This window comes from Columba livia, chromosome 3, assembly GCF_036013475.1.
Source record: "Columba livia isolate bColLiv1 breed racing homer chromosome 3, bColLiv1.pat.W.v2, whole genome shotgun sequence".
NCBI classification, from domain to species: Eukaryota; Metazoa; Chordata; class Aves; order Columbiformes; family Columbidae; genus Columba; species Columba livia.
This window is the reverse complement of record NC_088604.1, coordinates 63,012,111-63,038,733: the sequence shown is the minus strand read 5'-3', so window position 1 is coordinate 63,038,733 and position 26,623 is coordinate 63,012,111. Positions and strand designations below refer to the sequence as shown.

Below are 26,623 nucleotides of genomic sequence, written 5' to 3'. Positions count from 1 at the left end.
GTGACATGACTGCTACCATAAATAAATGAACTTGTGTAACCTTCAGATCGTTCACTGGATGTGGCACCAAGTAAGTCGCAAAAGGGAAAAGAATATTCTGCAAAATGTGTTCCTCTGATGAGGCAGAGCTAGTCTGGCACATTTATTTCCAACATTTTGGCTAGGCATGTACCTGTCTCACATACTTAATAAACACAAGATTATTTTCCAGAATTCCACTGAGTAATTTTTGCCATTAAACACTAAAAAGGAGAAAAAAAAATCAACCATTCACTATTAAAAGACTTTAATTATTTGGAACACTAACATCAAGACTGTTTACTTGAAAATGTTTCTTTCCACTTTAGTCCATCTTCAAACCTGTTATACTATATTCCACTGACTAGCATTACAAATTACGCTGACATATTTCCTCATACTTGTAAAAGATAGAACTACAGTAAATTGTTTCACAAGGTCTTCGGAAAAAAAGATATAAGAAACAATTCTTTCCCTCTTCCCTGATTAAGCGGAAGCTTAAAGTAATAAGAACAGTCATTATATAGCTAAATATACTTGACACATTTAACCTCACAAATAAATAAATATATACAAGGGAGGTTACAGCATGTCAACTACAAAGTAGAAGCTTTACATTGTAGAATTGACAGCATTCAAGAGCATCTAACTGACACAGACAGTTTAAGATTACTACATGGTAGTAAAAAAAGAGAAAAAAAAATCTTAATTCAGCAAAAATTCAGGTAGCTGTCCATTAAACTGATTGGTTACAGCTCAGCTTCAGTCAGGATACTGTGTTTGCTTTTTATTTATATTTTACTAATATGTTTTATCGATTCCTCATTTTTTCAGGAATGTTTGGTTTTTCTTCACTTCTGAACATCTTAATCAGGTAGAAATCTCACAGTAAGCTGCTATATGAACACTATTATCTACAGTAGTTAAGCAAGTGGGATGATAAAATGTAAGTTCAGTAAATGCTTGTACATAATCTCTCCCTAAATTATTTCCCTTCTTAAAGATATCTGATAACACTTATCCCTGTTAACAATTACATTTTAAATGAATCGAGTTGACTTTATTCATACCACCATGTAAGTAAGTCTTTGCAGTTACAAGACCGAGGTTTCGTTATGTGTAGCGACGGCAGTGTTTCTGGACAGAATACTGTCAGTCCATCCTCCTCCCGCCTGGTGTTTCCAGCCAGGGAAAATATGCCATTTGTGCGGTCACAGCATTAAAGGTTCTCTGCATGCAAAAGCATGTGCAAAGAGCAGAGAAAGGCACAAATCCACATCCCTAATCACTGAACATCCACCTGCTTGGCAACTGAAAATCTCACAGCGCGACTTTCTGGTCATCTTCAGAATAAAATTAATTTGGCTAAGAATATTTTGGTAAAAAAAAAAAACAAAAAAACAAAAAACCAAAAACAAACAAACAAAAAAACCAAACAAAAAACAAAACCAAAATTTCCATTAGGAGACATTATCCTGTGGAAACATAATTTGAAAACACTATTGATGTTTTGGTCCATGCTTCAGCAACATATACAGTTACAATTTTTATAAAACTTGTCATGAGGTGAGAGGTGCATTGTGGGGAGACATGCACTTTTGGCAGTCATGGCCACATGCTAACCTGTCACACATTTGTAAAGACTGAAATAAGTAAGCATTTTATGCTCTTGTCTCTTTGCACACAGACACTCCTCCCCCCAGCCCCCTTAGAGTTGCTATGCATACAGTATAGCAATGCAAAATTCCCTAATGTTGCCTGAACACTGTTTAAACTCTGTGCTTCCAACAACCTCAGTCAAGTCACTGAACTGGGGGGCAGGAGAGGGATACTGATAATGTTACATGACCGGGAAGAATTTATTTATTTGTTTGTTTGTTTGTTTGTTTATTACTGGTAAATGTACTCCAGGTTATCCTAATGTTGCAATGCCACCTGACGGAGGTGTCCATACACACAGTATGTCTGAAGTACAAAGCCTGACAAATGAACCCATGCGCTTACAAAGAATTAATCTTTAGCACGGTTCATTGTTTTTGGATTTTCTGTGGTACACATGGTTTCCTCTGTAATATTTTACTGTGTGCATTACTATAAAATGGGTGGAGAGAGATCTACCTATATATTTATATATCTATATATAGTTGAATGTATTTCAATTTATTTAGTGAAAAAGAACATTAAACACAGGATCACATACGTTGGCATAGACATTGTGTAACAAGTGTTGTGATGGGAGATGCCACATTTCACACATACCTATGAATAAATGCTGACAAATGACTTTGTGTAAACTTTGGATCTACCTGTGTACTTGCTCTGCACCAATGTGAGTGAATCATATGCATGATGGTACGTTTCCATATATGAAATTTGCAGTTACTCGCAACTTGCACACCCTTCTCAGCCAGCACCTCTATGTAATAAGTGTTTCTCTATGTACTTGGATACAAAATAGCCTGAATTTAGAGCACATAGTGTTTTGGTAAGCAAGATTTGCATGGTTAGGTCTATTTAGTAAAAAATGGTTTAAAATAACCCTTTAACATTGGTTTAGGGTTTTATTCACTTATGAATAAAGAACGGACAGCTCTAGACAGTCAAGAAGCAAGAATCTACAAGTGTCGTAGTGAAAATCCATATTCTTCAAAAGAAAAAGACCATCAGTAAACTGTTCAATAAGAGCTTGCCTGTATTGGGTGATGTCTGCTATTTTCTCCAGGAGTCAAGACTTGCTTCTGTTTGGAATGTATAATTTAAGAGTTAGGCTTGTGGCTCTTCAGTCTTAAAAAATATTTACACAGGATTACAATTAGCTGTCCAGACATCACGTTGGCTGGCACACATTTGAAAACAGCTCAATACCATGGTGGAAAATTGTCTTTCTCCACAACAGTAAAAAGACAGAGAATTGGTCCTTGAGTGGAAGCTGTTAACAGGAGAACATCATAAACTGGGCAAAAAAGTAAATAGATCACATTCTATGATATCCAGTATTCTCAGTTCCAGGCAGACTTCTGTCATCCTTTGGTTCAAAAAATTCAGAAGCCCAGTTAGAACTTTGTGCTGTGACTAAATGTGTCAGACATGATGATATTTTTATAGAAATTTTCGGAGTGAGGATTGCAGTATCCCTTGACTTTGTCAATAACCTGGTGGACAGGGATGATTGATGTCTGTTCTCCATCTTCTTGGGCAAATTTTGAAGATGGCTTGTCAAGAAAAACATTCTCTAGGAAAAGGAAAATCAACAACAAGAAGTTAGGGTTTCTTAAGCAAACTAATATTTTAAGAGGCATGTCACTCCCACATAGATATGCCTTCAATTACCTCTACTGCTGAATGAAATTACTGACCTAAAAGCCAACAAACAACTTTTTGGCTTGGCATTGCTGCTTCGCAATTCTTTCCAGACACCCGGTTTTGTGGGCAGACCTCTCAGGTCTCTCTTGAAATTATCCCCCTACTATTTTGCCTGAAGTGTAACTGACTCCTACGAGCCTTTACATATTAATTTACTGTTGATGCTTTGAATCTTACAAATTAAAAAAATTTTGACTGCACTGGAAAAAGGGTGACCTCCATAACATCTGGTAAATAACATACCCACATAATAAACCAGCAGAAAGTGACAGTAAATTGATTTAATTATTTAAACAGTGAAGATTTTAAGCTATGCACAGAAATTATGTATTCTGTGCAGAATGCAGCAGAAGATGACTTGCGTCTTAAATCAGATAACCAGAGCTGAAAGTGGCCTAAACTTTGTGCTTGCCTAGAATCACTTCGTCTTCTCCATCATGTGGAAGGTACAGAATGAACAACTGTGGGGAGGAAAAGATGCACAAAACTTGCATCCCTCCAGAGTTTGTGTATTATAAGCCACGAGTGGAGCTGAAAGGAAAAAAGGAGCAAGGCAAATTCCCAGCCAGTCTGGTTCAGCCTGCTTCAGGGGCTGACAGTATCGCTGTTCGGAGAACGGCCAGTAGGTAGAGCTCATGGAGCAAGCTATGAGAAGGAAGGAGCCTGTGCCTCATCTGCTCCAGTAGGTTGTCCTAAAGAGCTTTCTTATCTCTTCCACTGCAGTGAGAATACAGCTGGAATTAATTCTCTTAACCTAAGCAAGGTCTGGGCCATCAGAAGCTGATCATAAAATGGGAGTATCCTGTGAAGCAATGGTTTCTACAAGTGACATTTTTGATTGCTGCTTACAAGACCTTGGTGAAATCACCTTAAAAAATTCCTTGGAAAAGGAATTTAAAAAATTAGCATATTACTGAAACTATTATTTCATGCCTTTTTTTTTTCTTACAGAAATTAATTAAAAATAAACAGAAAAGTAACCCACCCCTGCAGAAATCATAATATCAAGCCATAAATGAGTATAAAGTGTTACAAAGGAGAAATGGATTGCAGAGTGAGGAATCAAAACAGTTTTACTCATGAAAAAAAGAAACAAGCATGTTTAGGCATATCAGGATGATTTTTTAAAAGCACGCAAGAATGTTCATGAATTGCAGCAGATAACTCCATGTCCGACAGCAAACTCCTGAGTTATGTGTGCCTGTCAAATGTATTAACTAGCTAATGGTACTGCCTTTTGAAGTCTTTCTACATACTGAGTATCTTATTACAATGATGAGAAGTTAATTGTCTGTCTTTAGGTAAAGTTTTTGGAATTCCTTTCAGATATGTACACTTTTTTTCACAAGGCATCACTAAATTGTTAAATACCAGTTATTTTACCAGTTATTTCCTCATGAAATTTGAAAGCAGTGGGGGCCTTTTTTTTTAGCTCAATGGGCTTCACACCCAATTACAGGGTTAAAATCCCACATCAGTGAAGCAAATAGGAGCTGTATGCCTAAATTCTCTGCAGAAATAATCTTAAATTCTAATTCATAGTAGACTATAACATGGTATTTATGTAGTATCTATAACAAGTTTGTGTCAGTCTCATAGAGACAGCAGTGCCACAAGATGCCAAAGTGATTCATTTTGTCCACCAGGTAGGGTCCACTCAATATTCATATCCCAGTAGGTGCATTCTGCATTCAACCAGCAGTTGAATTAGGCTTTCAGGCATATATAGTTTGTCATTCACACATACTTTGGGTGTGACTGGATATGAAAAAAACAATGGCTATAAGACTAATTCCATAATGGCCATAGTACACATAGAAATACAATATCTTAAAATTGCTGTAATAACTTTTAAAAATATTTAAAGTTTTTACAAGACTCAATCAGATTGGTTTTACTTTTTGATGTATGTTTTGTGTATGCGTATTTCAACCTACTCTTCTTCCCCCAAACTACTGTAACGCAGGCATTAATGTCAGGACATGGTCTGTTTTCTAAAATGCTATCTTCCAAATGCTCCATGCCCCATGCAGAGTTCAGACACCCAGAGCTGGAAGCACACTTATTTTTGATTTAGCATCAGTGGCACAAGATGTAATAGTGAGAAATAAGCAAAGTTTCTGATTAGCAAAGTTCTTTGTGTCAATGAGGACATCATGCAAGTGGCATCCCTCCACCCTGTATAACCCATGCATTCAGCAAAAGCAATTCTCACTTTACCTGTAATGCTCCACCACTGATGAGGAAAGGGCCTTAGAAGACATTATCTATACCACAAACACATGAATGCTTGTGTCAATTCCAGGGAGCACATTATAATTATATTAACAAGAGCTGCCAAGACATGTGGCTATCACATTATTTGACTGTAATTTAGCTAAAACATCAAACCGAGAAGTTTAGCTGTATTAAATATCAGAATCTTAGTGTTATTTTTTTATTATTTTAACACATGAGATCATACGCCAGTATTAAAAAACCTAACTTTAGTAAAAATTCCTTTGGATTATCACAAGTAAATGTGTTTTTTCAGATGTCAAAACAAAACTTATTAAAATATTTAAAATATAGAGAAAACTGTGATATTCCCTTAATGTCCAATAAATATCACATGACAAGATATGATTACATTACCAACTATAATCCCTTCCAGTAAATCATTTATACATGGGACAGTTCACCACTTTTGAAAAAAGTACATGAGCATGTTCCTAACGGCAAGGTTCTTCTAACTTACTTTTTATCTGGAACTGGTTTATTGTTTTGCTTCAAGACTGCATTACAAAACCTCCAGCACTAAGTCTCTCTAATTGTCAGACTGAGAAAAAGCCCAGAGTCCAGCAAAACATCTAAGTATATTTTTATTGCTAATCCCAGTGCCAAGGGTCTAAAGGTTGATCTGCCACAAGTACAAATGGGAATTTTAATATCTAAACCATTGCTTCTAGCTAATATTTTAAAGCAAGAAAATACACCTTTGGGTTAAATATGTCTGCAGATTTTATTTCTGCTATGTTTTGGAAGAAGATTCTGTGATTTTATGTGACTTCATACAGGACAAAAACATGGGTTCACAAAAACCCAGGAACAAAAAAAATTGGAACTATTTAAGTGATTTTCTGAAATATTATCTGAAATATAAGCAAACAGACTTGCAAATCATTCCAGCCCCTCTCTTCTTGAGCTCCTTTAATGTGTTATTAAAACAAGCACATTTTCATGGCATGAGTGGAATACAGGTGGGCCCTTTTACTACATACACCATTGACATCTAAATAAATAAGTAGTGGATATGGCTTGCTATTCGTAGAAGGGAAAGACAATGCGTATCTGGGGAAGACAGTAGCCAGACATTTCCAAGTAGCCTCCACTTGTCACTTCACCTATAAATGTGTTGCAGTGAAATGGAAGCAGTTTGACCAAGTGAATCAACTAGGATTCAGAAGACTTGATGCCTATTTCCAGCTGTTCTGCTAGCCTTTATGTTAACTTGGGTGATGAGTGTCCTATCTCTGTGCTTAGGCTACTCTTGGGTTTACAATGGGCTAATAAGACTTACCTTCTTTTAGCCAAAGAGGTGAAAGTGCTATAGAAGGAAGGTTTGCTTTTGTCACACCTACTTTGTTTAGTATGGGAACAAACTCAGATCAGAACTATATATTGGATGTATTGTATATTAGGTTAAGATTCTTTTTAAACAGGAAGATATATTTTGCAAAGGGTGAAAATATATGAATTGGTGACATTTTCTCATATTAACTTTTAGGTAGAAATTCCTACTGTACATTTAACATGAAACTACATATTTACAGATGTACTGTGTTACAGGGCAAGAACTCACCTGTATGGCTGTTTCGTTTACAATATGTATTTGTTGTAGATTTTGATTTGGATGTTAAGTAGGTTGAATTGGAGCCAATGGAACTAGAGGATAAGGATTTTCCAAGATTATCAGAACTCTTCTTTATAATATTGGTTGCTGTTTTGCTCCAATCTAAAAATGATTGAAAAGTTTTACATAAATAATTACCATCAGTAATAAATGCAAAATTTACTCAATTATTAACACTTCTAGTATCAGATGCATTTCTTAACATTACTTATTGCAGCCTATCATTTTCCTGTCAGGTAGCCACTTTGGTTCTTAAGAAATACAAGAATGATTCCAACTTGATTTACTTTGTTATTAACTACATTAGTTCAAATTGGTAGCTCTAACATGCTAAATATCCTTTTGTTGGATGTTAGAACTGTAAGTAAGAGCCAGCTTTCCAGTATGCAGGAGAGCAGCGAAGAACTGCAGTGGTATAAAGATGCCAAAGTTTCATCACCTGAACAGAGAAATCTGAAGGGATGGACAGGAAAGGGATGAATAGGAGCATTTACAGAGCTTTTATTGTCTGAGGGCATGATCTGATAAGGTAGATACTAAATACTAGTGGATTTGCACTTGATATAGGGATTAACATATTGGTGCACTATTAATAACAATGAATATTAATGTATATTTAATAGTTCACATTTGAAGAGTTTTGTACAAACCATTAAAACAACAGGATCATATACTGGAATGACTTCCAAAATTAAATAAAATAACTAATGCCAATAAAATTATTGAGGAAAACTGACACTGAAAAACTCATCATGTGTCTCAATGCTAGTAGCATAAATGCATCTTAACTACTTCTGTATCATATACTTGTAGGCTGGTACAGATAGTTTCACACTTTAGTCTCGTTGCCGTATTTCACCGTCCTGTAATTAAATTCACAAAAGAGAAGTCCAACCCAAAGACACATGGGCCATGCTAGCCTTGATTTAAGTCAAGGCAAATATTTTATCCTAAATGATTGCTATAGGGTATAGTTTACTATTTATCTGATCTGCAGTGTTGCAAGGCTTTGACTTGCTTGTCACTTTGCTCTATCATAGCACACCCTAAACTACTCTTAAATCAGATAGATATGTAAGTTCATATTTGGCATATATTTCACCATTCTACCTGAAAACTGTATTAGGTTCATGGAGAATAAAACCAGCTGGTGGTGATGGACTGGTTAATGCTAGGCGTAATGACAGCACATTAACACTGAAGTACTCAAATCCTTCAGGTTTTTATTTCTATCATACCCGCAAGCTGCCCAACAGCAGCATAAAAATCTGGAAATAATTTGATCCATCTGATTTTTCCAGTTCAGGAGTTACAGCATTGAACCACATGGAAAATGAACATATGAAATGATCTGGATGCCTGATCAGAATGAATACACTTTTCCTAATTTGTATTAACTCTTTGAAATCAGGAATCAGGTTTTCTTACTACAAAGTGAAAGCATAAATGTTTCATAGTGTACAGTGAGAATGCATTCCCTAAACAAAACAGAGCAAGACAAAGCAGAATTCTTGATGACAAAGCAGTTACTTAAAACCTTGAAACAACCCTTAGAGGCCTTGCAGCACTGCTTTTATCTGGCATAGGCTGGCTTAACTCACTATGCAATGAGCTGATGCCACCTTACATCAACTTTAGATTTCAACCCTGCTTGTTGAGCAAGAACCATATGAGCAAGAATTATATATTCCAAAATCGTTACTTCATAAAGCAAACCAAGATCTAGTTGTCTAAATGCAGGAATCTAATGCCATCTGAGATGGCCAAAGGTTAAGGTGATTATAAACACAGTATCCTCAGCGTTATAATTCGAAGCATCCAAACTAACTGTTCTCCTTCTGAGAGTCACAGGTAAAGATGAACTTCGATACTGTAACCCAATCAGCCTTCAGCTACAGGAATTTATTATGTTTTGAGTCTCTAATGGTCTCTCTGAATTATATGGTGAAAGACAGAACAGTTTGAAAAGACAAAGATCAAGGCAAAAGTATTTCTACCTGCCTTTTAAGATTTGCTCCTACATCAACCTAACAGTCTACACCATTCAGTCAACATACTGCAATGTAGGAGAAAAGGAATAAGATGGGCTTTTGAATGACAGAGTTTGAATCTCAGAATTATTTTCTCCTTTTTTTTTTTTTTTTTTTTAAGTTTCTCCCAGGGTCTAAAGGGCCTTCCAAAACCATGCTCATAACACCGCAAAATTTACCAACTGCCTTCAATGGAAGACTGAAAGAGAAGACTTGAGAACTTTTATGAAGTGATATCTGAAAAGTCCCTTGGCAATTGTTAGTACCGAAGTTAAGCGACAGCATATGATTAATATATTTTTCCACATCTCTGGCTTACATTGTGTTACATTAAAAATAACATAACAAACCGTTCACCTGGACTTTTATGGACTACGGTATCTAAGGACAGAAGTTATGAATTGCTTTTACCTGAATTGTCTGCCAGTCGGAATCTGCCACAACAGAGATGTCTTCTCCATTGTTTCTGCACATTTTCTTTCATAGCGCAATGGAATACAAATATAAATAAACCTGTGACGAAAGCAAATTAACAACAAATGAAACATGTATTTGTAAATACACAAACAGATTAACTATAATCTGCTAACAAAAGACTATGAAGTACAAGCAAAGGAAAAACATCTTAAAGTTTTCTTATTGTCATCTATGCCTCATTTAAGAAGTATGGACATGAATTAAAGCTTTCGCATCATCTAGCTGCTATATGAGTGTCTGAAATACCAGAAGAGAGAGAACCAGATCCCTTTTATTGATACTGTTGATTTAGATTCAGCTCAGTGTGGATCTTCTATTTTTTTTTTTTTTCAGTCTTAAAGGAAAATAATTAAGAGGTTTTGTCTTAGAACCAAATGAATATTTTGCACCCAAGAGAACTGCAAGAGCCAGATTGCAAAGTAAATACAGACACAACTATATTAGCAAGAACATATTTTATCTCCTCCTGTTCCACTTCTACAGAACTGTGGGCTATATTCTTTTAAAACCAGATGTCTTGTAATTGGCACTAAAGAGTCCCTTGAAAAAGCAACTTGGATTTATGTGCATCACATGCATGTACTTGAAATGATTATGAAAATGGTAAGAATATGTTCACAAGTACTAATTAGCTGTCCAGCTACTTATTTCTGAAGAAAATTACCTGGTTTGTGCATATAAATGCAATAAATGTGTTTAAGAATGTTTTTGTAGAGTCCATATTTCTCATGCAATTGCATAATTTTTATTTTCAAGACAAAAGATAAGCATCTATCATGTGGAAAAGAAGGTCTTTATGGGGCGTATGGTAAGATTTCATCATTTTACAGAGATACTTTGGAGCTAAATATAGGAACTGGAAATCTCATATGCTCCTGGCACTTCCCAGGCAGGCACCAGCTGTGGAATCTTCCATCATTCTCTGGCTTGGCCTGTTCTTGTTTTACTCTTTTTCACTGGGAGAGAGCCAACCTGGGGCTGAACACCTGATGGCAAAATGTTACTGCCAAATCCCTCATGATTATATCTTAAACATGAATAAACGTTACGTAATGTGGGCAAACAGGGCTAAGTGCCATCCTGTAAGACTGTTCTTTATGATCATCATGAATAGCTCCGTGTACTAACGCCTACTATGTCTCAGCTGGTGAAACACAATGGCAGGGTATAGCTTGGAAAAAAATGCTCTGAAGCATAAAATTATCCTCTCCTCTCCAAAGTGCCGAGGTCAACTCTTGCATGAATGCTTGCCTTTGAATTGGACTTGCATTTGCTTGTAGCCATGAGGCCAAGATAAGACCACTGAGATCAGTTAAATTTAGGTAAAGGTTGTGTCATGAAACACATTTTTTGCAATTTTTTTCAAGAGCTCATGGAAAAAAGAAAGAAATAATACACAATTTGAGAAAGGCAAACATACCTTAATGCATCCCATATGCAAGCTCTGTTGTATTATGGTTACTGTGTTTGTATTCAGTAAAATATTTGTGTGTTATTTCTTTTAAGCACCAAGTAATTCCAATGCAATCACTGGCAGCTCTTACAGACTTAGAGATATGCAGTTGTTTGTGGCCCAAAGTACTTCTTAAGACTTTTACACTGCTACAAATGTCCTAAATTGATACTTAATTAAATTGTGATGAATGTTAGGAACACTCTGAATGGTTAAAAAGGAAAATATGTATGTCTATAGCAATACAAACCAAATGTACTGCATTAAGCACTTTGCCTTTGCCCTATCTGGGCTTGGTCTCTGAAATTTTTTCTCTGTATTTCATTATTCATTAAGTTTACAATGTGCTTTAGTAATACAGCTTTGGTTTTGTTTCCCAGAGCCAAATCAGACCCTAGGCTTGGCTCTAGCTTGGCTCTGACTTGAAAGTGTTTGGCTTGCCGAGGCATATATATAAATGAGCAGCCAAAAAAGAGATGTTCCCAGATTTTTTACTCTGAGCATCAAAGAGAGAAAAATCATTTCCTATGTAGATGAAATAGCAAAGCACAGTAACACTAGTAGTTGCTGCAATTAACTTTTTCACTGCCAGTGTGCAGAAAATGGAGGCTGCAGGTATAGCTTAAAATACTAGCGCCGTTTTCAAAAACTTGAGAGAATAAACATATTTACTGTGGGCTCAATAATTAAGCTCATGCTAATACTGATGAAAGACTTGCCATGCTGAACTATTTTTTGCCGCTAGGAAATGCTTTCTGATACAAATCCTCATTTTTTTTTCCTTTGTTCCATTCCATTCCCTTACTGCTTTGTGTGTACTGCACCAGTTATTTGTGATTAGAAATATCCTCTTCCTTGTTTCCTTAGCTTCACCTGGCTCTTTTGGACACAGCAATAAGCATTTTCAGATATAGGATTGTTATATAACTTCCTGTGCTTGATATGATGTGCCTGAACATATACTGTGTTGTCATTGCTACCACAACCGAGGAAAAGTTCATCACTCCTCTTTTTGCATTTACTCCCCAGGTTTTTTAGTTTCATCTTCTGACTTAAGTGCTTTCCAAATATTAATTTGCCATTGAACAGTGCTATTATCCCACAGAGACTTGAGCAATGGTGGTCAACCTTGTGTGTACTCTGCACATACAAGCTTAATTGATTGTACTGGAAATTCTGGTTATTGAGAACTTGTTGAATTTGATCCTTGGCATGCTTTTCAGAGCTTTAATCCTTTTTCATGTTTTTCCCATACTTCTAATCTCTCTAGGCCCTTCTGATTTTTTAACACAGACACGTTGCTGCAAATACTTCATTATGCTGCTAGGGGAGTATCAGAATCTGTCCTTTGGAGAAAAAGACTTAAATAAGAACACCACATCCAAACATTTTTTGCCATTTTGCCTAGCATTTTAGGTTGAAACTGACCCAAACCAAAATCCACAACATTATTCTCTTTCCACGAAAACTCAATAAATCTTTTAGTGCAGTAAATACCTCTCAACTGTAACAGATAAAATCCACATAGTGTGACATTAAGTACTTTTTCCATAAGGGGAATATACTATGCCGACTCTGGGAAAATTTATTTTTTATCTCAATATTTGTGTGGCATAACACCTGCCCCTCCTGTGTCCTTCTTGGCTTTTTCTTTTTGTTATGTTTTCAGTTGTTCTTTATTAGCGAGTAGAGCAAGCGGAGGTGGAGATTCTTACGTCATTTGGTACACATGCAAATTTTAGCTCTGAGTTGAAATTCTTTTAAATGTTGGCTATATAATTCTGTAATTTATAACCATTTGATTACAATTTACAGCATTTTTCAGAAGGATGAACTACACTGGAAAAGTAAAAGATTCAAAAACTTCAGTAAAGGAAACAAAAATAAACTAACTATAACGGTCACTGGAATTTCCTTAAAGAACCAAAGAATATCCCATATATCCCCGCAATGCAACAGGACTGAATTTTTTTAATGAGCTTCTCAGTCCTTAATAAAACAGTTATGAGCTTTACAGATTCCCTACAGGAATAAACTAAGGAAAGAGGCTTCCTAGATTTGTTATAATCAGTGAAAGGAAATGCTGAAGGCCATACAGGATCTATCTCAACAGAGATCACTACAGATTGCTAGCTAGGAATAGCACTGTTTATAATACAGCCCATTTTATGGAAAAGACCTTGAAACATTAATTAATTTAACTAAGATATTCAACCCATATGTAGTTGGTATCATTATTCTACATAAGGAGAAATTAATGATGGTTTAGTATCAAGTAAATATCCAGAGAGTTTGGATCTGAGTTCCTTAGTCAAATCACTGGACACAATATGTCCCAGAACAGCTACAGCTTGAATATCACAAAAACAGAAATTCAGCTTACCTTGCAATGAATTGAAAATTGAGAAGAGGTAAAGGAAAGCAAGAGTTAAGGGACCCCAGGCAAAAAAGGCAAAGCCCCACGTCATGCCCAGGAGGAAGGTCAGGCTGACCACACTACGGAGGTTCCTCAGGATCTCTTCCTTCAGACTCCGATTAGTTCTTTTCCCATTCCTGCCACAGATCTGCACCATCACCACAATAAACATGGCAACATTCATCAGAAACATGATTCCAAAGTAGCCAGCACAAGTCACATAAAAGACAATATCATTCTTGATCCAGCAGCTGTAAAAAAATACAAAAATATCAAGCTTTTTTTGATAGTGCAAATGATACTCCAATTATTTATAAGACTACAAGGAAAATCAGTGTATGTCTGATACAGCTGATGCAGAGCTATACTTTAAAATGAAACATTTTCTGTTTGTAAATAGCACAGTGGCATCTTAAGTGACTATGGCCCATAGTATTATGATGTCAGAAATCTGATGGTTGTACCTTATTTTAGGTAAAACTAATTAAAAAGGAAATCTGACCTCCCCAAGCTGTGGGAACTGCGATCCCATCATGGAAAGTTTAGACTCAGTATGAACAGCTTCACCACTTTCATCTGTGTGAAGCACAGGACGCTTTAGTAACAGAATGGGCCAACTTGGATCTTCAGTGCCAAAATCTCAAGTTTCTGTCTCTTGGTCTAAAGAAGAACTCATACATCTGAGGAGAAGCAGCAGGATGGATAGCTCTTTGAGGTAGCCATTTGACAGTCAGACATGTGAGAGAATTAGCTTGTTCCTCTAGCAGCAAATGGCCAGAATGCTTAGCATGTTACTTTAATAAAAATATAGAATGACATTTTTATTTATCATTATGAAGCTTTGCCAGGAATGGAACAGAAGATGAGGTAACAGTCACATAAAAATTTTGGCATCTGGAGATCAAGAGAAGAACATACAAAGCTATTGAACAACACTGACAAAAGGCTGTTTTGTTTACAAAGGAGACTATTTTAATACTACTTCTTTCTTTGCTCTTACCTAAAAGCTATTGCTTTCATTTAAGATAAACCAAGACAGATATTTTTATTTTATTTTCATGACAAAACGTATGAATTATTTTTTTTGCTAGAAAAATGTTTGTGCCTGGCATAGGTTAATGCGGAATTCCTTCCCATTTTCTTATAGCCTTTTTCATGCTTCAGATTCATACAATTTAGATTATTTTGCCCACTTTGCTTGTTTAATGTACCTCTAAGTTTTTCAAAGCAAACTGACTGATGCTAATTTTTTGGATTGTAAATGCTAAATTGTAAGACATTAAAAGAAATACTCACAAGTCGTCTCCTCCTTGCCCGTTAGCATCTTTGCCATATAAATCTTTGCCATAAACATTAATTGCATTTGTATTAGCACTTGCTAAAACAATTGCTATCACCAGAGCTGGCAAACCTGTAACACAGGGAAGCTTGCAGGTTACTTTCAGATCTCCTAGACATTCAAAATCACCACGCAAAGCTGGATTATTGATGTCTCCATCCCTATTGCTTTAGTACAGAGTATCTTGAAATAGTTCGATGTCAGAAAATTGCACAGAGAATTAGCAGGAAACAATGTTTTAAAAAGTACAAATGTATAAATCTTCCAAAGTACTTAATGGGCATCAATGAATAAGCCTCATAAAGTTCTGTAAGGTAGAAAATGTTATTTTAGCATATAATATGGAAACTAAAGTAAAATAAACTCCCTTAGTACCCAACGTTAAATTTGCAGTTGCACCCAGGCTCTCATAATATAGTGAACAGAAGATTAACAAACTATTACGAAAATGAGATTTAATGGAGGGATGGTATCGGGATGTTTTTCAGGGATTTTTTTTCAGAGATACTAATGTCACTTGATTAGGCTGGGGAACATGAACTTGAACCTGTAATTTCTCCACTGCTTCTCTCAACTGTAAAAGTATTATCTTTTTCCACAGCATTATATATCCTTAAATTGTGTCCACCCAAAAATAAAGCAAACTTTATATTTTTTAATAACAAGGTAAAGGGAATATTTTGGTAAAATTAACAACTGTGCAGAAGAGAACTCTGTGCAGAGTGGTGCAGCAACACACAAAAGAAACATAAGTTTCCTGACATGCCTTATTTACATGTCTTATCCTTGCTACGACAAAATAGATTCAAAGGGGAAGAGGTTAATTTGCTTTTCCGACCACTCAGTCCTTGTCCTCTGCTGAGGTTGCCAAAGAGGATGCTAGTTGCCAATGGAAAGACATCAATTATCAGTTGGACTGAGGTCAGTGCTCTAGCCATGAGGTTAATGGTTTTGTATTGTGTTGTATTATTTCAAACACAATATGTGCATTCAGGCAGAAGGCACAGATTCCTGATATAGAAAAAAATGAAGAATAAAAGCCTTGCTGCCTGAGCCTCGCAGTTATTTTTCTATTTTATATTTTTCCATTTCAGTCCTGCACTGCTTAGGGCAGGCAGGATCTCTCTGTGGTTTAAACACCATGTTGAAGCTCAGGAAATTTTGGTTGTTTCTGATTCTGCCATAGGCTTTGTACTTGTTAGCAAGAAACTTTAAGCTGGATTGAAAGCTTTTTGAAAGTCAATGCAAAGATCCCCGTAGGCTTTGTATTAACTTCAAGTTTCTGAATTCACTGTGCGCCACGGTTCTCCATCTCTGCTATGGCACTAACATTTCCCTTCTCCCATTCTGGCCTCTCTGGAAAGTAAGACCAGTTTATCTGGTCACTCTGCTTCTCCTCGGGCTGTGAGCTGCTCCAGACAGAGAGCACCAGTTCTGGTGTGTTTGCACAGAACCGCAGAGGGAAGCCTGGGGGCAGAGAGGACCGCTGCACACCAGCAAGGCCGCAGGGCGGGGGGAAAGGAATGCCGGACTCGTTTTGATTCTGCTCTGCATTTGTAAAAGAGAGTTTTTATACAGAATAATTTCAAATACATGCTATGTAAACACTGCATCTACTGAACTCACCCCAGCCAATGATGCAAAACTTCAGTATGTATCGCCGTATATAGGTGTTGAACACTTTCACTAGAGCAATGTACATATGAACAGCTTCTAGTCCCATCCACGTAAAAGTGGCCAGAAGAAAAAAGTGCAGAAGTGCAGCTACAGCTATGCAGAGGCCATCTATATCAAACGATGCAATCCAACCATCAAGCAAGAAGATCAGGTTAAGGAATAGCAGGGCTGTGCTCAAATTCATCAGGATTTTGGATGGATAATCTCGTCGCAACTTCCTATCAGAAGAAATACAGGTGCACATGATTAATTAGCTTCAATCACCCAAGCTGCATACAGCAACTGGGTTTACTGGTTTACAGAGTAAATTAAAGCACAGGGATCTCGTCCTAGCTGTAAGCTCTTGTGGCAATAAGGCATAGTGACATGTACTTTTGTGCGATATCACTGAACGTTTCCACTGTATGAAGTGGAGAAAAACTACCACTTATTTGGGTCCTTATTGAGCTAATTAACTGCCACAGTATTTTAGCAACTGATGTATTATTAAAAACCTTTCAAATGAAATATAATACGATGTGGTTTGTAGTTTAAATGGAAACTGAAGAGAACAAAAATAAAACTTTCAAAACACTGCCTGCCAGAAACTCATCTCTGATCGTTTTAAATGTTGAACTTTGCTTAATTTTTCAGAATATATTTTCCAGTACATGCTTGTTGTTTTCTGCATTTTTTGGGGGGGGAGGGTGGTTTGTTTGTTGTTGTTGTGGTGCATTGTTTTGTTTGTTTGTTTGTTTTTGTTTGGTTTGGGTTATTTTGGTAGGTTTTTGTTTGTTTGTTTGTTTTAACAAGATCTTAGGAAGACTGAATTTTCTTTTTTAACTGATACCCATATAAATGTATGAACTGAGGAGCAAGCGAGCTTTGGCTATCTTTGACCAGAACATTTTACCATAAGTAATACAATAGGAGTGCAATAGTCAGAGATGTTTGGAACTTGAAAATCCTCTTCCCGCCTCACAGCAAACTATCCTTCTTGAGCAGCTACTCCGTCCTGTCCTGTTACAGGCAGAATGGTTTCTTTGTGGTGATATGACTTCATTTTCTCTTTTCACTGTTCACAGAACTGTATCAGTTCAAAATTTTTGCATTCTCTTCCGTCACTTTCACATTTCTGTAGGACTGCTGTTAAAGTTGTTGTAACACTTCACATCAATTTTATTTCTCTTCCCATTTCCTCCTCAAGAGCATTAGAATGTAATTTTTCTAGTTGGAAATTTCTTTTTACTTTTTTTTCTTTTGTTTATTTAGGACCTGCTCACAGATGCAAGTTTTGTTTTGTTTTTTAAAAAAGCGTGGTTGTGGATTTTAAAATAATGTGTATCTGTTCAGGATCTAGAGGGTACTGTACCCTCAAAGAGACACATTATCCTTGTTACCTGACCTGAGCAGCACAACACAGTGGAAATAGGAGGAAAGAGTCTGAACTTATATCCCCTTGAAAGAAATTTCCACTTACAACATTGTGATGATTTTGCAGTTTGTTTTGTTTAGTTTTGTTTTTTGAAACACTATTTCCTTTCCCAGACAAATAAGCCACGCCTACCATATTACTAATTTATTTTATTCATTACATGAAGGTACTTCCTTTGTGATTTTTTTTCATAGAACTAATACTTACTCAAATGCAATATATGTCAGAAGAGTTGCAGCTGAAAATATAGCAGATATTCCACAGCCAATGTAAGTGATAAAGGTGAGGACCCTGGTGTTCTGTGGGTCTATTTGTGTAGCTGTTCTCTGAAGGTCCTATGTGAGAGAGGAGGAAGAGGCATCAGTTTTAGCAAACACCTTTTCCAGGAGCACAACACTATTTCTTGGTAATTAGTCAAGTAAAACTCAAAAGCACTTTGGCAATACTACTATAACCCTGACATCAGGGTTCATGTTTACTGAGTATACTTAGTCTTTAGTTGTTACACCTCTCACTTCCTTCCCATAGCTCTTGAAAACATTGTGCTTTAAGTATTATAACTGCTGGGATCAGCAGAAAGACGGAGCCTGATACTGATCCTTATAACTCATTACCAGCCACTCGAATGTCCTTCTCTGGAAAAATTTCCCCTTTTCTAACTTTTTAGTTTGCTTGCTCATAGAATACTCTCTTTAAGAAGATATTTATGATGAATGTGCATTGAAAATGTAACTTAGAAGTATTAATAGTGAAATGTGCAACATTCTGGGGACTTTCTGACATCACTTCTCATTATTAAAAGATCATAGAAGTCGATGTAGCAAATCATCTATGGGTGAAACCAAGGGCAAGAGATTGCTTATTGGTCTTGTGGTCTGTTTTGACATGCAAACTACAGTTATAAATAGAACTGGTCAGAAAAATAGTGACCAAGACAACATTTTAAAGAAATTGGAAACAAAGCAGGAACATTCTGAGGATTTTTTTTCCAGTTTTCTGTCCAACTGTAATTGCCACATAGTATCGTCTGAGAATAAATGCCAGTGTTATTTCCTTTTTTAAGGACAAGAAAAAAACTAGAATGTTTGGATCTATATCACTGTGGAGTAAATGTGAGCAAATACTGACATATAATGGTGTCCATTCTACAGTCAGTGTCACTGTTGTCCCTAGCAAAATTATCCAGCAAAAAGAAACCACGAAAACACTACAAAACACTCTGTTCATAGGGAAAAGAAAGCATGGTATGCAGCTTTTTATACCCTGTCCCAACTTTATATGACAATTTGTTAATATATATATAAGGAGAGTGTTATTTTAAAAGAATTTAATATATAAATTAAAGTTGCAAAAGATTATTCAAATGAAAAAGCAATTAGAAGGGCCAAAACTGTGTAAAAAATCTATTGGAATACAGCCCAAATTCAAAGAACTTCTGCCTTATTTCCTACTGTCACAAAAGCATTCGGGGAAGAGAAGGGACTCATTGAATATATCCTAAAGAAAGCCTTTTTTTCCCTCCCTTTGACGACGAAAAGTGAAACAAGACCACAATTTAGCTTGCAAAAAGACAAAAAGCTTGTGGCTTTTTCATATCTACATCTGAGTATGACGTGAAGCAAGCAGCTCTACTAAGAAGGCTCTAGAAGGCCAAAGCTGAAAAAAGTCAGTGCATGTGGCTCCCTTGTGTGGCTATGTCCCATGTGTCACTGCAAGAAGTGAAATCAAACCCCAAATACTTCCTCTAGGAGCATTGTTGGGATCAGGAGCAAATGCTGTTTCTGCAAGTATGTTTTAGAGGCCAAAAATGTTAATTTCAGATGGAAAGAAAAGTTTTAGCCCATTACGGTGTATAAAAACTCACTAAATATTAAGAAAAGATGGCAGTATTCCATCCTTTTCATGTTGGGACTTTTTCTCTCAAAACCACTTCACATGTGGAAATTGCTGGAGGCATCTGAGTGCTAGAGGAGTTACGCTCCTGAGGCTGAAGTGCTCTGTATGGTTCCCTCTCATCTCTCTGGTAGGCTACGCTCTACCTATATCAGCCACTCAGTTGGGAGACTTTGCTTAAGGCTCTAATAGTGTGGCATGTTTCACACCAGGCTTCAGTGGGCAGATTTGTTTCCAAGAGAAGGCTTGTACTGCAAGGCATGCCTGAAGCTGACTAAAGCCATTTATAAGAAAACAGCAAGTATTGGTTTACACCTTCTGCAAAAGAAGGTGTAGCTTTACACTTTTTGACATTAGACAAATATAAATCTTGTCAGATTTGAAACCTAGATTTGCAAGGGGAAATTTAGCCCCTTGAATCTCAGGATGAAAGGAAATAATTGTGCTCCTTTCACTTTTCATCCTCATCAGCAATTGTACTGACTGTAGGACATTTTCTTTCCCTGACTGTTTTCCCTAACAAAATAAGTCTCTATTTTTTTTTTCTTCCCCAGAAAATGGCATCTCAACTTTTTCTCCTCTTTTTTTTTTTTTTCTGCAAACAACTTCCCACTTTCCTGATCTTGAAATTTCAAATCTACCTAGACTTGTTTCTCATTCATTTCTCTCGTTACACCCTCCTGTCTCAGCTGCATGTCATTTTTGTCAGATTATATTGTTAAGGGAAATGACGGGGACCCCCTGCACCTTAGGACTCATTAAGATCAATTTTATCTGTTTTGCTAGTAGAAGTGTTAGTGCTGGGCCTTGATTTTACAATCCCTGACCATCTTTTTGACTGAACTGTGTCCTGGCTTTGAAGTTTGATATTATAATATGCTATTCGTATTTTGATATCGCTCAGAAGTCTCAACCCCAGGTCTTCTGCGGTACAATATTTTCAAAATTTAGAATACTCCTAAGGGCATATTTTACTTTTTGTTTTATAATATTAAGTCATTTAAAAATAATAATAATTTTAATAATATACTTTCATTGCTAACTGTATTCACTACCCTATTCCTGAATCCTTATCATCACTAACTATTTTGTTATGAAAAGATAACTTTATGACAATAAGGGGGAAAACGATGTATTATTATTAAAAATACTGTGCAAAAGGAATAACCCAAGTAATAAAAATGAGAGTTGTCTTGACCCAAGACAAAAACTGCATTGGAGTTGCTAGGAAAGATAACTTAGTGAACAGTGACTTTGCCTACCATTAGGACCCCGAAGTGGGTGAGGTGGTTGCACAAGCAAATCGTCTCATTTTCATTGGACTCTGCATCCACTTGGCAGCCCATAGGGTTCCAGCCACCATTGCCACCTGTGAAAATTAAATGAGAGAAACCATCATTTTCAACAAACTCACGTCACCATCTCTTTTAACAGATTTCTCACTTTGTCTTGTGCAAACGCAGATGTGCTTTTTCAAATTGAATGAGTGACCATAAAAAGCAATCAGGAAAGATGCAAATGCCAGATTTCCTCATTTCTGCAGACAGTCACACCAGATGAGTGTCCCAGTAATGGCCTACTGAGCAGAAACAATGTATGGAGATCCATAATAAAGCTAGGAATTTTTTTGTGTAAGGACGCGTTTAGACACAACTTAGTTTTACCAAACAATATGATTGTTTTAGACTCCTTTTCACCACACCAGTGTGATGCCTGGACCTGTCTCCCTCCCGCCCATATATCCCCAGGCATTTAAAAGTGTTTATGGCCCAGGAGCAAAAGGTCCTGCCCTTCCTCTCTACAGCAGGTAATGCAGGTGGTCAGATTGGATAATCCCTATTATCCTTTGTGGCCTTAAGAAAAACGTGAAGTAAACTGTCCCCTACTCAGCCCACCTGAAAAGGTGACTCTGAAAAATAAGAAGGAACATTCTAATTCTAAAAATTAAATGTTAAAAAGCAAAATTGATATTTCTGATTACCTCTCTTCTCTTTTTTTCTCCCCTGCTAAAACACGAACTAATTTTGTGAAATAGTTCATATTCTCTGAACTCTTAAAGGCATTTTTGCATGACTCCAGGCCAAGTTCAGCAAATTATCTACTAGCCCTATAACTTTACCTCAAATTCAAAACATAATCTCTCAGAAGACTCTGAAGATATTGCAAAACCACTTAAAACTCTCCCCTACTCAAGCAGACACTGAGAATATTTTCCTCTCTGTGTGTTTCTCCTTTGATGTGTTTCTTAAGTTTAGCTTCTTAAGCAGACTTTTTTTCCACTCTTTTTTTATCCTTCTGCATTGTCCTCAGTTCTTCAGAATTTTCTGCTTTCAAGCACAACTCTGGGTAGCAAATTTTATTTCTTGCAAGACCCTTCGTACAGAACTCCTCCACCCCAAATTCTACTGATAAGGACATATACTTCTTCACTCTGTTTCATCATAAGGAAGAGTAACATCTCAGTAGTGATTTCTAAAATAGAAAGATCTGGAAAGGCATCCCAGAGAATGGCTTTGTCTGTGCAAAGGGCAAAGAGCCTGAGCATAACAATGCACACAGGTTAGCCAGTAGCAATGAAGAATGGGCTACAATGCTGCCTTGTTAATGTGTGTCTTCACACGGGACCTCATCGTTTACAAGGTGCATGAGGTTTGTGTAATGTAGTTCCTAACCTGACACAGAAGATAAAACAGCTTAAAATTTGTAACAGGTACAATCTCACAGTTAAATAACCCAACATTTTTAAAATGACCAGTTGAAGTATGGCTAAGAACCATTAATGTATCTGAGTAGCTTTACTATGTAATGCGCACATACACACAGATCAGTGAAAAATTGCTATCAGATACAGAAAAGTAGAGAAACTTAATCTACAAATTTCAAATATTAAACACATTTACTTTTAAAAAGAATACTTAACATCTGTTGTTACAAATAACTGTACTAACCAGCAGAAATTATACTGTCTAAAGACTTCATCTAATTCTGCAAGGATTAAGAAACAAAGTAGTGAAAAGGGTCAAGACTGTGAGTGGTTTTAAAACTCAGACAGCTTTATTCCCCACATAAAAGAAATCACCGTATTTTAAAACTTACCATTTTTGTTCATATCCCAGAAGACACAGGTAGGCTTAGGATCTTCCTAGGAACACATGCAAAAGTAGACTTTGTACACCTCTTCAGACATAAATCTCAACAACATATACATTTACAACAGAAGTTTTACTACATATCTTTTCATTTAATGTGCTGAAGACTAAATATCACTTGGATTGTTGAAATTTTGTCTAGTGTCAAGTTAGAACTTATTTTGCTAGAAACACAGATCTACCCAGATTATAAAATCTAGAGCACTGTTCCTCTTCACTGTTCCTTTTCCACATCCTCAGAATAATGAAATTTTATTGTCTCATTAAAGTTATCAGTGAGTATGATATCTTTAGAGTCTAAATGCTTTTTGCTTTTCGCCTCCTTAGGATTTGTCAGTGAATCTTCTGTGTAACTGGCCTTGAAAAAGTGCAAGAGCCTGCTGAAGGAGGTTGTTTTGCCTGACCTTAAAATAATAATCATAATGAAATGCAAGGTAAAGTTAATCAAACTGTGGAAATTACAAACCAGGTTCTCATTACCTAAACAACTTACCTAGGTATTGCATTTCAACATCTTCTTTCTTAACTTCTCTAGTGCTACTGTCTCTTTTGGAGTAGCCACTGGACAACACATCTGAGTCAAGCTCACACGTTTTTTAACTGAAACCATATGTGCCAAAAGGTTGCGTGTGGTCTATATTTCCCTAAATTAATTGTAGCCATCTTTTAACAATGTGGTTCTGTCCCTTCTTCCTTTGCTGAAAACCACATAACAACATAACTTGGGGAACTATGAACAAAGCCATTTATGTTTGATCAAAGAATATAAGTCATTCTGAGGTGCAGTGTAATAAATTGTGTCACTGGTCATGAACATGGTCATGAACAGAAGTTTTGCCTACAGTTATTGGCACAGAAATTGCCTCTGGGTGGCAGAATCAGTAGTCTTTGAGATAAATGTTACTAACGGAACATGAATGGAGTAGGAATGTGTGAGGATGGGAGAGATTATTTGTTACTGCTTTTTGCTTACTTGATTTTGTTCTAGAGTTTTTATTTCCATTTGAGTTTACGTTCCTACTCAAAATCCATCTAAATCAATCAGGCTATATACTCAGCCTTTACCATATACAGGGTATTTCAAAAAGATGGACACAGTTTCAAAGCAGTGTGATTTCAAATTGAGTCCGTCTTTTTGAAACACCTGTATAATCTGCATTCCCATTCCTCTGACTAATCAGTCTTGACTTACCTGAATTTTGGTATGCCTAATTGTAACCTTCACATAATCCTGAAGATCCTGAATGGTTGTGTTTCCGATACTGCATGCCACCACAAAACTGGTCAAATTCGCAGGATTTTCTGGATCCTTTGAAAGATTCAGAAAAATATAATAAATTCTTACACAGCACATAACATAAAAACCAGAGAACACAGTTTCATTTTTTGCAGTGTGCCAGAATAAATAAGTTGTCAGCATTTCTACACTTTTTATCATGCAATATAAGAACATTATGTTTACAAAATCAAATTATGGGTTTGCCTCATTTTCCCTAGAATCATAAACATCTATAGGCACAATTACAGAGAGAGGTTAGAAGGCATAAATTCCCCTTTTAATCATTATGTTTGATGCCAACAAAATTACAACTCAAACAATGTAGCAGATAACAACCCATGATATGATTAGCTCATTTCCCTAAACAAGAATGAACTAGCTAGCTTTCTTATCTTATTGTCAACTCTATCCTTTTTAGTAGATGCAAAGTTTATTGGAGAATAACCTGTTTTCTTTGTGTAGTTGCTAAATTAACCTCTATCTTACAATGAATCACTAAGAAGTAGTAAATTCAAAGCAATGTTACATACTGTAGGAGATAATATTTTTTACAAGGTCTTATTTGATGGGAATTTAAGTAGAAGACTGATGTTACCACTGAGCAATGCCATTTCTAACCTGCAATTAAAAAGTGCCAGGTTGAGAATTTTCCAAAGTTTTCCTTGGAAATGGATGATTTAATAAAATACACGTGCTTTGGAAATACTACGTTCTTTTGATGAACTTCCAGTGAAACCTGCATAGTTAGATGCCTGGTTGGCCTTATGGGAAGCTTGCTCACTGTCTGCAGTAGATCTTAGGTCAAATGAAGTATATTGCCTCTCACATTCCCTCCAAAAACCTCGGCTGCCCAACTCCTAAAACCACCCTAATTCCTCAGTCTAGGGGTTTTGTTAGCCTGACAAGATGTCAGCACTGGGCTCATGAAATCCCAGCAGTCATGACAGACAGAACAGTTTCAGTTATTAAGAACACATTATCCTGAGAAGAATATTTCATTTCTTAAGAAGCACATCCAAGACTTTTCAAACACAATATTTCAGATTAGACTGCAGCTTTGTGACATAATTTCTGAAAAAAAATTAAAATTGCAGAGGAACTAAAATGCAGTTTTCTAGACAGCTCTTGAGCATTCAAACAAGATAAAACTGCTTGGCTACCACCCAAATTTCAACATCTGACAAAGTCTATGAAAGTCTTTGGACAGATTTCTATGGGTTTCAGTGGATTCTGTCTCTAGCAGATAACAAATACTAGAAATAAATATCAGATGGTCTCTTTAGGGAAGGCAATGTAATACATTCTTACTTGTCCTTAGAAGGAAATATAAATAATGTGTGCATTAAAGTAAAATACAGTTAACTGCTTATTTAGCTATGAGGCTCAGCTAAAGTTAGATGTAAACTTTTAGCCAATAAAATGTACAGAGGTACAAAGTAAAGCAATGCTGAGACAAGAGTCAATGACAGAAATCTGGTCTACTCTAGACAATCATTACATTATCTATCATATTTGCACATTGTTTTCATGGCCTCAGAACTTCTGAGGATGATCCTTTCAATTTAACTTTAGACACATAAAATTAAGATGTCTAGAACAGATGTAGCCATTCCAGGGATTCTTAACATAGTCAATGACACGAAATGGGCACATCCAGGACATAATCCCTCTTACCTATTCTATACATCTAGGTTGAATACAGGTTGCCTAAAAATAAGTGTCCATTTTAGAGGCTTGAAGGTATCCTGCCCAGTCTCCAACTGCTACTGCATAAGATCTCACATCTCTTACAGGTTCATTGTCACATCTGTCAGTCAGTACTATGTTTCTACCTTGAGGTGTCTCAAATTGCACCATGCTCTTCTGTCTGGGGAAGTGACGCCTACTCCTGCCCTAGGATATGTGTCACAATGCAATGGTGTCTGCTCTTTTCCATAGACTGCCTTTGAAGGCAATTTATGGACAAGAGTTTGGGCATAGGTGTGCACATCGAACACGTCTGCCTTTGGTGAAATTAATCTCACACTGAATAGCTTACATCAATTTTTCATAGTCTTCTAAGTAATGTCAAGATCAGATCTTAATGAATGACAAGATAAAACTTACCAGCATTCTCTCAGTTGCAATTTAAAAAGTTGCAGTGCAGCAAAGTATGATGCTTCATTGTTATGTTGAATGCTTATAATAAATACAGCTAACAGCATTGCAATTTTTTTAATTGCA

At 36.4% G+C, this 26,623-nt stretch overlaps 1 protein-coding gene across 19 annotated transcripts in view; it reads right to left on the bottom strand.

Annotated features, from left to right (window-relative positions):
- Positions 1 to 269: 269 nt before the first annotated feature.
- Positions 270 to 26,623, bottom strand: part of ADGRG6 (adhesion G protein-coupled receptor G6) — a 146,856-nt gene continuing 120,502 nt past the window's right edge. For 12 of the 19 annotated variants that reach the window (XM_065057193.1, XM_065057202.1, XM_065057192.1 and 9 more), the window contains 10 exons: positions 24,314 to 24,430; positions 23,069 to 23,114; positions 21,235 to 21,341; positions 18,287 to 18,414; positions 16,615 to 16,883; positions 14,946 to 15,060; positions 13,617 to 13,900; positions 9,715 to 9,816; positions 7,223 to 7,375; positions 270 to 3,250 (listed from right to left, as the gene is read on the bottom strand). In XM_065057193.1, the coding sequence (XP_064913265.1) occupies positions 3,072 to 3,250; positions 7,223 to 7,375; positions 9,715 to 9,816; positions 13,617 to 13,900; positions 14,946 to 15,060; positions 16,615 to 16,883; positions 18,287 to 18,414; positions 21,235 to 21,341; positions 23,069 to 23,114; positions 24,314 to 24,430 (1,500 nt within the window). In that variant the 3' untranslated portion in view covers positions 270 to 3,071. Of the gene's footprint in view, positions 3,251 to 5,601; positions 5,649 to 7,222; positions 7,376 to 9,714; positions 9,817 to 13,616; positions 13,901 to 14,945; positions 15,061 to 16,614; positions 16,884 to 18,286; positions 18,415 to 21,234; positions 21,342 to 23,068; positions 23,115 to 24,313; positions 24,431 to 26,623 lie in introns of all 19 variants that reach the window. The other 7 variants (XM_065057208.1, XM_065057209.1, XM_065057200.1 and 4 more) reach the window with 1 other exon arrangement.